Source organism: Xiphophorus maculatus, chromosome 4 (genome assembly GCF_002775205.1).
Source record: "Xiphophorus maculatus strain JP 163 A chromosome 4, X_maculatus-5.0-male, whole genome shotgun sequence".
Lineage (NCBI taxonomy): Eukaryota > Metazoa > Chordata > Actinopteri > Cyprinodontiformes > Poeciliidae > Xiphophorus > Xiphophorus maculatus.
Genome location: NC_036446.1, coordinates 44,761 through 58,675, shown reverse-complemented (window position 1 = coordinate 58,675; position 13,915 = coordinate 44,761). Strand labels below are relative to the sequence as shown.

Here is a 13,915-nt window from a genome sequence, read left to right as displayed (position 1 = left end):
ATATTTATTTTATTTCAGTTTATTATCTAGCTGTACGTTTTTAAAGAAACGTTGAGTGAAGCTACTGGGTCACTGGTTGCTATGGCGATACCCTCCCTCTCTGGGGAGCCCACAGCATCACTCTTCCCATCAGACAGAAATATAACTTGTGTGGGAAAAAAAGTCATCAGAACATTATTAAAAAAAGAGGATCAATTAAATGCTAGCTTTGGACAAAACGTTTGGCTCCTTCTTCCTCTTTTAATTTTGCCCGGGATCGGCAAGTGACGTTCTCCGTGGTCGACGTGTAGCGACCGCGTGCTGCTAAAACGAAACAACAACAAAGCGTGTTGACGTCACAGATCACAGAGTTTAATCTCATACAAAGCAATCGACAACAAAGCTGCAGAGGAACAGAGATATGCATTTTCTCATAAAAATAAAAAAAACACACAAGGGGGAAGACAGACAAACATAGAACAAAGACAAAAAAACAAAAATTAGCGGCCGCTCTCTCTCTCTCTCTGGATTTTTTCCTAACACGGAGTTTTTTAAACTAAAGAGGTGTTTCCCTATTTAATATATGCAGTCAAGGCAGTCCGTTCTTTGACCAACTGGAAACTCAGAAACTCCCCTCATCACAGCTCAGATGTCTGGTTTTTGTCTAGGCAATAAGGGGGGGGGGGACCACTTCGTCTTGGGCCGTGCCAGGTACGGGGAGAGGCGCCAAAGAGTCTCCTGCTCTATCGGAATGTAAATTTTATTGCTCTGTCTGTCAACGGGGGAGGAAAAGGCCCTGCTTCCCCATGCTCGACAGAAAACTGTTCCAAACAAGAGCGTTGGGCATCCCTTTACACATGTCGCAAGACTAACTGTATTAAGCATTAAAAAATAATCATTTTTCTTAACAACATCTAGACCAGTATAGACTCCAGTCCTGTAGAGCCGCTGTCCTGCAGGTTTTAGATGTGCCACAGCGCACCCCACCCCACCCTACAGAATCTTCAGGTCCAGTTTCTCCAGAATCATCCAGAACCAAATCTACAGGAAGTGAATGAGAGAGTGGGTGTGTCTCTCTGGGCTCTGATTGGTCAGAAACCTGGAAGTCCTCCAGCAGTGGGAGACAGAAACACCAATCAGGAGGAGCTGGAGGTGTGGAGTTGAAGCTGAGCTCATGAACGGAGATTAAACCGGGTCAGAATCGGGTCAGAACCATCATTTAAACATTCTGTGAGAAAACTGGGTCAGGTAAAGTCCCAGTTGAACTGATGGATCTGACGGACAGAACGTCCAGTCAGGACCGGCTCACTCACTGATTTCATTGAAACTTAACAGGTTTTTCATGTTTTTTAATCTAATCAGCCATTTTGACCAAAAGTCAAAGATTTTTATTCCTGGTGTGATTCTTCATAAAGAATCACAAGAAATCAATGCAACCTGATGAGCAGGGAGGGGTCAAAGTGTTGCAGTGGTCTAGTCCAAGTCTGTCCCAGCTGATCCGACTTACTCATCTGTGTTGTGCTAACTGCGAAACAGGAAGTGCTGAACCGTCATCCAGCTCAGTGTTGCCTCATGCTCTGCTCAGATCTCTCCGGTCATCCTCAACACGGTGATGACGATAACGGCCGGCATGACGGCGAAGCCACCGGCCGAGCCGGGTCGGGCGTCTCGGGTGGAGGTCAGCGACCTGTGGTCCGTCATGAACATCTACAACTGCAACTTCTGGTTCCTGGGGGTGGACCAGGCCACCGAGATCACAGAGAGCTACCGGGAGTCTGACGGCAGCACCGATGGGGAAACCTTCACCGCGCAGGTCAAGGTAAACCACACCGGACTTTCTGGAGCTTCGCTCAGGTGAGGGAGGAGGCTGCTCTTCTTCACGGAGTCTTCCGGTGTTCCAGGTGGTCCAGGTGACGCTGGAGTCGGGTTTGGGCCATCGGACGGTCCCGCTGCTGCTGGCTGAGACGTCCCTTAATGGAGTTGCCAAGAACTGGTCGTCTCTGCTGCAGCTGCAGGCCGACTTGACACTGGAGGTGAGGCGGCCAGCTTAGGAACTTTTATTTTGAAAACCTTCACACTGATTCAGTTCGGACAGAGATGGGAACTAAAACACATTCCTTATTTGGTCACCATGTATGGAAAATGAAGTGGGATTGAATCAACTTTAGCAACATTGATTTTTTTTAAATTATATTCACAAAAATACATGTTTCTAAGTTTGACTCAAAATGTTGAACTTCTGAGTTTTTATTGAAACATTAAAAGAAGAAAAAGCCTCAGAACCAGCGGTCTCCAACTTCAGTTGTCCTGCAACTTGTAGATGTCTCTCTCCTTCACCTGGCTCCAATATCAGCTCATTAGAATTAGAATATTTTAGGAAATATGCATGATTTGTTTGACTTCTGATGCTGCTTTACGTGTAAAAAGTGAAGGCACAATGAGCAGGTGCTTCAACCTCCACTTTTTCAGTCTAAGCTTTTTTTTCTTACCATTGACAGGAATTTAAATATTGTTGATCTATTTCTGCACTACTTTTGTCATCTGACTAGTTTACTTGTGGTTTACTTGTTTATGGAAAGGTTAAGAAGGACCAAAGCATAAATAAATGTAGATATTAGCAGAGCCAATACTAGTGATGCAGATTAATCCCAGAGGAAGTCACAGGAGACCACTGATCTAAAGAATTGGACTATCAAAATAAAGCTCAACGATAATGTCCAAAGGGAGGAAGAGACTTAGTTTCATTGTCTTGCCTAACTAACCCTAGCCCTTTCAAAATAAAGTTGAATAGAGTCTTCAGTGTAAAGGTCTAAATCTCAACCAGATTGAAAGGATCCCTGCTGATCTAACGAGTAAAAGAATGAATGACTTGGTTCCTTTAGTCTCCTTGGAATAGGGGTTGAAATGTAGATGGGGCAGGAAGTCCATAGCTTCACCTTCCAATAAATCTTTTTCCTGAAGCACATTAAAACATGACAAAAGTCCTGAACAATCTGTAGAGTATCAATTGAAAGAATAACATCCCAGATGACCTTTTGCTGCTGATCTGGGTTTCAGTTCAGTCCAATGATGTTCAGTTTGCTGTTCTACAAGAAACCTTCAAATTCCAGTTATTTTCTTTAATGATGGAAACAGGCTGACAGTCTGTTTGTGTTTGCAGGTGAACTATTTTAACGAGGTCCACGCCGTGTGGGAACCGCTAATAGAGCGAGTGGACAGCGGCCGGCGCCGCTGGAACCTGGAGCTGGAGGTAACGGATCTTTCCTCATACTGAGCATGACTCGTTTTGCTCCACCGCCCTGATTGGGGCTCAGAGCAGCCGACTATGTTGAGAGTTTGATTGGGTGATTCTTTTTATCCGCACAGATTAAGAATAATCCAGTCATGGACAAGAGTCCTGTGCATGGAGATGACTTTGTGTTTCTTCCTGAACCTCAAACTGCCATCAACATCTGCTCCAAAGACACCCTGAACATCACCGTCTCCAAGTCCAGCCTCAGCATCTTCCAAAAGCTTGCAGAGGTACACCTCAACCCTTCTGACAGTCCAGGGTAGGGTTAGGGTTACCCTGCTGTTTGGCAGGTGGAAATGCCCTTTAATGCTGTTTGTTCTCCTTCAGGCATTCAGTGAGGGAGCAGCCTCAGCCTTCGACCACACTCTGAAGGAGAAACCTCCCTTCACCCTGAGAAATGCTCTGGGCATTCCAGTTATCGTGCAGCACAGCGCCAACCTGAGGCCGGTCGGATCTGTGGCACAAGGAAAACTTCACGAGCTGTCAGTGGATCAGAGCATGGACTTGATGCACTCGGCTTTTGAATCCACAATCAGAGGGAAACTGTCAGCTCTACAGCGTCAGGAGAGCGGCCTGTTTAACCTCACCATCGGTCTGAAACTCCCTCTGATCGCTGCTTTTCCACTAAGTCCTGACATAGTTTTAGTGACGCTGTCTGTCTGAACCTGCAGTGCCTTCTGGGTACAGCGAGATCTCCAACATCGCCGTGGATAATCCTGGCAGACGTCTCTACAACGTTCGAGGTCCGATGCTGCAGGAGGCGGTGTCGGTGCTGCTGCAGATTGATGCTGCTGAAGGCAACAAGATCATCACTGTACGCTCCCCTCTGCAGGTCAGAACCCAAACTCTCCCCACTTCATTGTAACCAACACTTGCTGTAGGGTGCCCACCGTCTCCATCTCTGTCTACAGATTGTAAACCACTTCACAGAACCCTTCACCATCCTGAAATACTGCCCAGCATCCAGAACCCTGCAGAGCATCGGCACAGCGGAGCCGGAACGGGAGTTTCATGTTGATCTAGAAGCATACAGGTGGGGCTCTCCGAGGGGTTCTCTGCGACCTGTCTCGGCCGGGGTAGCTGGTTCTGTCAAACGGCACCGAGCTGAAAGTGTCCTGTCGTCTCTTTCTGGCAGGTGCCAGCTGTTTGTACGTCCAGCGGGTCGCCTGGACGGGCTGTACGGTTCGTCTTCCAGCTGCGTGGCTTGGAAGGAGCAGGTCCACTGCAGCTCTGAGGTCCAGTCCGTGCTGCAGTGTCCTGCGTCGGACAGCAACCTGCTGCCGCTCATGGTCAGCACCCTGGCCGTCCCTGACGACCTGCGGCACATCAGCAGCCGCGGCGAGGACGACTGGGACCCCGCCTACATCCTCCACCTTCATCCAATGGCAGCGCTGTGCAACCTGCTGCCGTACACTGTCAGCTACATCATGGAGGTAGGCCGTCTGTCTGCCTACTGATCGATCTAACGAGTAAAAGAATGAATGACTTGGTTCCTTTAGTCTCCTTGGAATAGGGGTTGAAATGTAGATGAGGCAGGAAGTCCAGAGCTTCACCTTCCACTAAATCTTTTTCCTGAAGCACATTAAAACATGACAAAAGTCCTGAACAATCAAGAGTATCAATTGAAAGAATAACATCCCAGATGACCTTTTGCTCGCCCCTTCACAATGACCTCAGCAGGCCTTCAACACCTTTTACCGTCATGTTTGGGTCAGAATATGTTGGGTTCACTTCACTCACAACAAATAGGCCGTTAAATCTGACCCATGTGTTTTGTTGTGCTTGGTGTCCCGCAGAACTCGGCTGAAGTCTATGAGATTCAGGAAGGCAGCACCTCAGACCTGCTGAACGCCCGTGTGTCGGGTGAGATCATGTCTGTGGCGCTGATCCAGTACCAGGGCCGGGGCTGGCACGGACACATCCAGATCAAACGGGAGCTGCCGGAGTTTTTCGCCGTGTGCCTGACCTGCGACACAGATGCGGCGCTGACGGCGGACGTGAGCGTTCACGTGACGAAGACGGCGAGCCGCGTCCTGCTGTCGCTCTTCAGTCCATATTGGATCATCAACAAGACGGGCCGGGTGCTTCAGTACAGCTCAGAGGACGCCGTCTTCAAGCATCCGGCCGAGTACCGAGACGTTGTCCTCTTCTCCTTCAAGAAATCAAATCTGTTCACCAAAAGCAAGGTGAGAGTCGCCGTGAAGGCAGAGTTTAATCAGACCGCCTTAAAGAGCCGCCTTAAGCAGCTCAGACCCACGAACGGATTGTTGTTCAGCCGGATGTAAAGATTTTTCTATATTCTTTCTTAAGCTTTTCTCTCACAGTTTTAGTCATAGAAACAATATGAAAACTTATTTATCCAATATTTATACTGCAGTTAGAGCTGACCACTGATATTTACCTATATGTATACATCAGACGTCGCGTTAACAGAATATTTTCTCTATTTGACCGGTTATTTTTTTAAATGACTGGAAAATTTAAAGCCCGTCCGTCATTTGACCGGTTGTAATTCACACCCCTGACTGCATGTGGGCAGAGATTATAGACTTTACAAAAAAGATTTCATCGCAAAGGCAACTAAAATCAATTCATAAAATAACCCTTTCTGAATATCATTTCATGGACTCTGAACTAAATGCGTCTTTCTGACCGGGAGCTGACAGAGTTATAGACCGGACGCTTTGGAGCGACTGGTTAGGAAGAGCAGTAAAAACGTTTGGTTGAAATGGAGCCTTTAATTCCAGACCAGAGAAAACTAAAGAGAATGTAATGTTGAGCTAATCCATCTATAGTCTAAACAGAGGAGCCGGCAGTTTATCTAAATAAATGTGCAGAAGTTAATCAGACGGTAACATGCGCAGTGCGCTGCACAACTATTGCAGACTGCGATGGATTAAACTGAACTCATCCTGCGGTTTTAACAAATGGAGCCTCCTGGGTGAACGTTACACACACACATATATATATATATATATATATATATGTGGGTATAATTTCTCCACCATTTCATCACAGTGATGCAATGATCATACCACTGGCTTTTCTTCTTTGCTTCAGTTAAAATTCACACAATCCTTCACTACATCACCAACACACAGCAACAAAGTGGAAGTAACCATCGGTTGTCAATATCGGCCCGGTTTCACTCATCAGATTGATCAGCCCTAGTTCAATCTGTCGCTGGACATAATTCTGCCATCACTGGATGGTTTTGATCCATCCATCTGATCTGCTTCTCACCAAATCAAACATCGGCTCAGTTTAGATTTTTCTCTCACCATAAAGACGTTTATGTTTAAACAAAGCTTGAGCGTCCATCTGGATTCGGATTTTATCAGATTCTTCCTGCATGTGAATTAGAATTGATTTCATAAGGAACACTGCATATTAATCAGCATGAGCGTGTTAAAACAATGTGTGGTCGCTTTGCAGCTGCAGCTCTGCATCTCTACCAGCTCCTTTTCTGACAGCTTCTCCCTGGACACAGTGGGAAGCTACGGTTGCGTCCGCTGTCCCTCCACCAACATGGACTTTCTGGTACGCCCCATTGTCTCCTACTGGTTTTAGCTCTGAGTGGCTCTTCTGCTGAAGTTCCTCTTGTCGCTCCCTGCAGGTGGGCGTCAGCATCCAGATGAGCAGCTTCAACCTGACCAGAATCGTCACCTTCAGTCCGTTCTACACGCTGGTCAACAAGTCTTCATACGAACTGGAGGTGGGAGAACTCCTCAGCCAGACGGCCACCAGGTGGCACTACGTCCCGTCCGCTGAGGTGAGGGGAACCGGCAGCAGAACCCGGTCCGGGTCAGAGCCTGGCCTGGTTTCGATGTCCTGCTGTTGTCTTGCAGTGCCTCCCTCTGTGGCCGGAGAATGCCTCCAAGAAGCTTTGTGTCCGAGTGGTGGGATCACTGTCCCACTCCAAGTTCTTCTTCTTCAGTCAGCAAGACAACGGCACCCTGCTGAGCATGGACATGGTCAGTGTTTGTCTCTGGACCTTTGACCTTTAAAGCACTTCCAGTCTTTGACCTGAGAGTCTTTGCAGTGTGGAGGGATCATGGTGGACATCAACGTCTCTAATCACGCCACCATCATCAGCTTCAGTGAATATTACGACGGAGCCGCGCCCGCCCTGCTGATTAACCACACGCCCTGGGCCACCATCAGCTACAGGCAGAGGTCACTCTCACAAACACACACACACACCCAACCCTGGCCCTACCCTATCACAGGAAGGTTTGACAAAACGGTCCAAAGAAACCAGGTTGCTGCAGCGTATCAGAAAAGATTAAGATGATGCTGTCTGACAGGTTTCTTCTCTCTTCATCTGTTCTTCCATAACTCTGTGACCTTTAACCTTCTGGGTGGTGTGATTAGTGTCCAGTGTGAGCATCTGGTGCTCTGGACAACTGGCTACATGGGACATTAGCATGACTGTTACGGTCCTCCGTCAGGCACAGATCTTCTTCAGACATTGACCAGCTGATCTTCACAGATCCCAGGGTCTGCTCCCAGATACGGTCCGGTGACTCCTTCACGTGCGGTCCATCCAAACCCCAAACTGGCTCCCATCCTCAACCTGCTTTGTCCTCTGGACAGAAGATCAGCTGTAAATCTGAGATCGTTTGGCTTGTTTAGTGACTAGTGGCAGAAAACTGACTGATGGTAAAACCATCATCGTTCTCCGTTTCTAGTCTGAACTGACTATGCTCTTTGTGGTTGGTTAAATAGAATTTTACGACATCTGGTCGTAAAACCAGACATCCATTCATGGTTCTCCGTGAATGGAACAAGCGCTCCTTATATCCAGTCCAGGTGGAAATGTGACCATAAGTGCCTCCCATCTCCAGGACTTTAATTGAGGCACAATTAACCGGCCACAATGCAACGCAGCAGGGTGCTGTCACAATGAAAAATGCAGGTTCATGATACGTGGAATACACCTGACCTGCCAAGAACAGTCACCACCTTGATTTACCTAACCAGGCCTGAGCTTCCTATTGGATAATCAGTGCAGGATGATTACCTTCCAGCTGGATCAAGTTATAAACCCCCCACTGATCCAATGAGCAGCTGCTCATGACCTAAACAGCCATGCAGAAAGACGATGTTGGTCTAAGACAGCGGTGGGCAACTCCAGGCCTGGCGGACCGGAGTCCTGCAACTTTTAGATGTGTCTCTACTTCAACACATCTGAGTCACATAACGAGGTCGTTAGCGTGACTCTAGAGAACCTGACTGCACTGAGGAGGAGATTCAGCTGTTGGAAGTGTGATGGACCAGGAAGACATCTAAGAGTTGCAGGCCAGCGGCCCTGGAGGGCTGGGATTGCCAGGATCTCTGGCATCAAGCAGAGGAAACAAATCAGGAGATGCAGAAACTAAAACTGGGTAGAGAATTGCAAGGATAACAGTCATCTTGGAGGAAGAAATGTAGTCAGAAAAACATCCTGAATGATTGTTATTATCCGTTATTATAGACACTTTTGAAATCAGATGGAAGAGAAACAGCAGCAAAACTCACACGTTTCTACTCAGTGTGACAGGAACTGGGGACTGAACCGCTTCAGAGCCAGCAGAAAATCAGAAATCAGGGACGCTGACCGCAGGAAAGGCTTCAAAGAAGCAGAAAGATTGGAGTCTGCAGTGAAGGAAGCGTGACGGGCGCTTCAGTAAGAAGAGGCCGATGAAGTGATGCTCCCAGCGTTTCTAAATCTTTCTCTACTAGCTGCCTGATAACATTTCAACCACTATACACCAACCAGGTCCTCTGTATCCATCGCCCGTCCCTGTGGCGGATAAATTAGCTCCAAACTGAACTTGATGCTCGAGTCATTGTTTTCCTCCTCACCCTGAAACAATGTTTTTGACTCCTGCAGTGGTTCAGAGGTGATCCACAAGCTGGAACCCTGCGAGGCCCGACGTTTTGCTTGGGACGACCCTGCAGGAACCCGCAAGCTCTGCTGGAGCTGCAAGGAGCATTCAGGGGAGCTGGACCTGCTGCAGGTCTGTGCTGCACACACCTTCATCGGTTTCACTGCTTTCTGGATGGTAGACATACAGTTATGCTCATAATAATAGCAGTGTGTTTCAAAAGTTGAGTACATCTGAAGATTCACCAAATAAATTGTGTTTTAAAAACACAAATACATTGAGGACACAGCACATTCTATTTCAAAACAAGAAAATCAGAAAAAGTAGTTGAAGATAATATTTTACGGAAAGTCAAGAAATATAATGTTTAAAAAAATAGCAGTGTTGACATCTTTCTTCATAAACTCAAACATATACTGTATAAACTAAGAAATCCTTGAAGATTAAACTTTCCTGAGAATCACAAACTAATATTTAGTTGCATAATCATAATTTTGGATAACTGCTTCACATCTGTGGTCCATGGAGTCAATCAAATTCTGGCACTGGTCAGCAGGTATTGCAGCCCAGGACAACTGTACTACGTTACTGGAGCTGACCAGTTAAATGTAGTACAATACCAGTCTCAACTTCCTGTGTGACTCTGATTGGAGGAACAACTAAGAGTTTACCTTTAACCTTTACTTAGTCACATGAGCATTAGATCAAAATAATAAATTATTTTTTATAAAAGTTTCTTCATTGAGCAGAATGAACACAACCACTCTCACGGACACAGAGAACCTAAAGCAGGAATCCACTGGGAACCAATTGGGTTATATTTCTTGGTTTTGCATCATGAACAGCATTTTTTTGGCAGCCCACAAGTTTTCTATGAGATTAAGATCTGGGGATTGTGCTGGCCACTCCATTACTTGAATTCTGTTTTTCTGGTCCCATGATTTCCAGAACAATCATGGGTCACCATTTTGTCAAAACACCCATTTCCAGGGCATTTCCTCTTCAGCAGACGGCAACATGACTTCTTCCAGTATTCTGTTGTACTCAAACTGATCCATGATCCCTGGTATCTGATAAATAGAACCAACAACATGAGAAACATCCCACATCATGATGCTTGAACTACCGTGCTTCATCGTCTTCACTGTGACTGAATTCAGAGTTTACAGAGTTTGACAAACTGTCTGTGGCCCTTAGAACCAGAAAGAACTATTTTACTTTCGTCAGTCCATAAAATATTACTCCATTTGTTTTTATGCTGATCAATATGTTCATGTTGTAGCGCGTCTTTTTTTAACAGTGGGACTTTGTGGGGTTTCCTGCTGGTAGCTTGGCTTCACATCGATGTCGTCTGATTGTTGCAGAACTGAGAGCCAATCACAGATCTTCTCTGATCCTCCTGGAACTGATCACTGGCTGATCGTTGGCTGATCGCTGGCTGATCGTTGGCTGATCGCTGGCTGATCGTTGGCTGATCGCTGGCTGATCGCTGGCTGATCGTTGGCTGATCGCTGGCTGATCGCTGGCTGATCGTTGGCTGATCCCTGGCTGATCGCTGGCTGATCGCTGGCTGAGTCTTTGACGTTTTGGTTACAGACCAAGCCATTTGAATCGTTTTTTTTCTTCTACCTCTTCTTTCTGGTTTCGGCTGCCATTTTAAAGAGTTTGAGATCATTTTAGCTGAACAGCCTGCCATTTCTGCACTTCTTTATGGGTTTCTCCCGCTTTTATTAATTTCTTAATCAAACAACGCCCTTGTTCTGAGCAGTGTCGTGAGCAACCCTTATTACTCTTTGTTCAAGGACAAATGCACATCCAGCATATGCACCGTCAGTTGCCTTGATCTTTAAATAAGGGTCACCTGCTTAACACCCATTTTTTTCCTATAATCAATGACCTCACTAATTGAACTCAGCACTGCTATTTTTTTGAATACGCTTAATCATTTGAGTAAATGATTACGTTTGATCAGCAGCAAGAACATCATGCCTGTTGGTTTTCTAAATCTTTATTAAACCTTCTAACCCTAACCCTACTGCAGTGTAGAAGTTGATATTCAAACAAAAACAGTGATTTATCTGGCTAGTGATGTGGGACAGCTATTATTTTCAACACAACTGTACATCATTCTAGTCTCTTCATTTACCTGAAGCTTCTGCAGCCACAAAATGAGTAAACTCCTTCTAATCAATTCGCGAGACAAAAATATGTAGCAAGCTCAATAATACGTATGTATTATTGAGCTTGCTACATATTTTTGTAAATTATGGCCAAAGCACAACAAAAAATCCATCAATCTCTTAAAGACCCAGAGGTGTTTGCAACATGCAGCTAACAGGAAATATTTTGTCTTGAGAGTTGCTGGAAGGTCCAGCTGCTGATTTGTTGGTTGCATAAAATACGTTTAGAGTTGTCTGGAGGAACAGTTCCTCCTGTCTTCCAGGAGCTAACTCTGGGCCCTTCAGCACTTTTTGTTCCACAACCAGCTGTTTGTAAATGCGGATGCCATTAAAACCTCCAGCACAGCCGTTTCATAGAGCGTGCCTCTCTGCCTCCTTCAGGATGTTGTGAGTCAGTTCACCTATGATGGCCAGGCTCAGATCCACTGGGTGTCCTTCCTGGATGGACGGCAGCGGGTGCTGCTGTTCACAGAGGACACCGGCGTGGTGACCAAGGCTCGGCAGTCGGAGGAGCTCGAACAATTTCAGCAGGAACTGAAAGTGTCTCTGCAGAACCTCGGCCTGTCGCTCATCAACAACGGCAACCGGCAGGAGATCGCTTACATCGGCATCACCAGGTAAACTCCATGATGTTATCTGACTCAACAGTGGAGGCACAGATGCCTCCAGAAACACGGAGGCCTTCACATGAGAAAAACTTTTGAATCATTTTACGATAATTTCTGGAGCGTTTTTAAAATAAATAGGTTAATGCCACAACAAATATCCAGGCTCTTTCAGTCATTAGCTAGTCCTGAGTGTCCAGTGCTGCTGATGAAGTGACTCTGCTGCGGTTCTGACTCACAGCTCTGGCGTGGTTTGGGAGTTTAAGCCAAAGAATCGCTGGAAGCCCTTCAGTCAAAAGAACATCAACCTGCTGGAGAAGGTTTACCAGAGTCAGCTGAGTGGGAAGACAGAGGGAGGCTGGGTCAGACTGGACAGCAACCTAGAGGTCAGAGGTCACCACAAGCAACTCACTGGGGTCCATATGTGTATATCTGACCCAGACTTCTGTCTGAAGAGCTGACTGTAAGTTTGTGATGTCACCGGTTGCTAGGTGAACCTCAGTCCAGCTATCATGATGATGCGGCAACCCCATGCGTGCCCTGTGAGGAGGAACTTCCTGTCTGGGATCCAGGTGGAGTTCAAGAGGTCACTGCACCAGCGCAGCCTGAGAGCCCAACTGCACTGGCTGCAGGTAAACGTTCACACACCTGGACACACACTTGGACTGAACCTCACTCTCCTGCTGGACTCAAACACTGGTTTATTGGTTACAGGTGGACAACCAGTTGCCGGGTGCGGTTTTCCCCATCATCTTCCATCCAGTCCCTCCACCAAAGTCCATTGCTCTGGATGCAGGTTTGTCCTTCTATTCCCATTAAGCCTCAAACTGACTGGAGAGTCTAACTGTGAGTTCTGCCTCCTCAGAGCCAAAACCCTTCATCGACGTGTCTGTCATCACAAGGTTCAACCAGCACAGCAACGTCACCCAGATTAAGTAAGAACCACAGCAGGGAACCAGTTTCTGTGAGTGAGACCTGGATTCAGGTGAGTCTTCTGACCTTCCTGTGTGCTTCAGGTACTTCATGGCTCTGGTTCAGGAGATGGCGTTGAAGATCGACCAAGGTTTCCTTGATGCTGTTGCGGCTCTGTTCAGCCCAGCTGCTAACCTGCAGAACCATGGAAAGAAGGTGAAGAGAAGCAGAAACTGGATATTTTCTCTAAACTTCACAGATGAGATGTTGCTTTGAGCTGTTTGTGTTTCAGTCGGGACTCATCGAAGGAGATTTGAAGCGCCTTCGGGCCGAGCCGACCGACGCCTCTCTGTCCGACGTGTCGGGACTCAGTTTCTTTGAGCATTTTCACATCTCACCTGTCAAGGTAACTTCAGCCCTGCTCTCTTTGCTGGATGAGACTGAATTCATCTAATATGTTATAAACCTCCAAACTGAGAGTTGTTTCTGGATTATGTCCAGACAGCTGGGCAGCAAGTCCTCACTGGTCCTGCTTTAACTTCCAGCTCCACCTCAGTCTGTCTCTGGGCTCCAGCGATGGTGACTCTGCCCTGAAGAACCCCATTACGCAGTCCCTGAACCTGGTGCTGAAGAGCATCGGTGCTACTCTGACCAACGTTGACGATATCATCTTCAAGTAAGTATCTTCTGTTTGCTCAGAAATGGTTGCTGAACTAGTTTCTTTGTCCGGACGTTGATTCTCCTCTGCGTTTCTGTCAGACTGGCCTTCTTTGAAGTCAGATACCAGTTCTACAGCAAAGAGAAGCTGATGTGGGCCGTGGGCCGACACTACTCCGAAGAGGTAACATCATTGCCCTTCCTTAGCCTGATCCTCTAAGCTGGGATGGGTCCTGCCAAAGTGTGTGTTGTGAACTTCTGGACCTCTCTTCTTTCTGCAGTTCCTTAAGCAGATGTATGTTCTGGTTCTCGGCCTGGACGTGCTGGGTAATCCGTTCGGAGTGATCCGAGGCCTGTCTGAAGGCGTGGAGGCCTTCTTTTATGAACCATTCCAGGTAAAACATCTAGCTTATTGCGAGA

The 13,915-nt window shown here is 46.8% G+C and overlaps 1 protein-coding gene across 9 annotated transcripts in view; it reads left to right on the top strand.

Moving 5' to 3' along the window:
* Positions 1–13,915, top strand: part of vps13c (vacuolar protein sorting 13 homolog C) — a 64,304-nt gene that overhangs the window by 38,721 nt on the left and 11,668 nt on the right. For all 9 annotated transcript variants that reach the window (XR_002752623.1, XM_023332094.1, XM_023332091.1 and 6 more), the window contains 24 exons: positions 1,565–1,798; positions 1,881–2,012; positions 3,140–3,229; positions 3,346–3,501; positions 3,599–3,863; positions 3,943–4,103; positions 4,183–4,304; positions 4,407–4,704; positions 5,068–5,457; positions 6,707–6,811; positions 6,888–7,043; positions 7,120–7,245; positions 7,314–7,447; positions 9,147–9,273; positions 11,703–11,938; positions 12,168–12,312; positions 12,418–12,558; positions 12,641–12,722; positions 12,792–12,861; positions 12,943–13,054; positions 13,131–13,244; positions 13,384–13,514; positions 13,598–13,679; positions 13,777–13,890. Coding sequence is in view for 8 of the 9 variants with exons in the window: in XM_023332094.1 (XP_023187862.1) it covers positions 1,565–1,798; positions 1,881–2,012; positions 3,140–3,229; positions 3,346–3,501; positions 3,599–3,863; positions 3,943–4,103; positions 4,183–4,304; positions 4,407–4,704; positions 5,068–5,457; positions 6,707–6,811; positions 6,888–7,043; positions 7,120–7,245; positions 7,314–7,447; positions 9,147–9,273; positions 11,703–11,938; positions 12,168–12,312; positions 12,418–12,558; positions 12,641–12,722; positions 12,792–12,861; positions 12,943–13,054; positions 13,131–13,244; positions 13,384–13,514; positions 13,598–13,679; positions 13,777–13,890 (3,723 nt within the window). In the remaining variant the exon portion in view is untranslated. The remainder of the gene's footprint in view (positions 1–1,564; positions 1,799–1,880; positions 2,013–3,139; positions 3,230–3,345; positions 3,502–3,598; positions 3,864–3,942; positions 4,104–4,182; positions 4,305–4,406; positions 4,705–5,067; positions 5,458–6,706; positions 6,812–6,887; positions 7,044–7,119; positions 7,246–7,313; positions 7,448–9,146; positions 9,274–11,702; positions 11,939–12,167; positions 12,313–12,417; positions 12,559–12,640; positions 12,723–12,791; positions 12,862–12,942; positions 13,055–13,130; positions 13,245–13,383; positions 13,515–13,597; positions 13,680–13,776; positions 13,891–13,915) is intronic.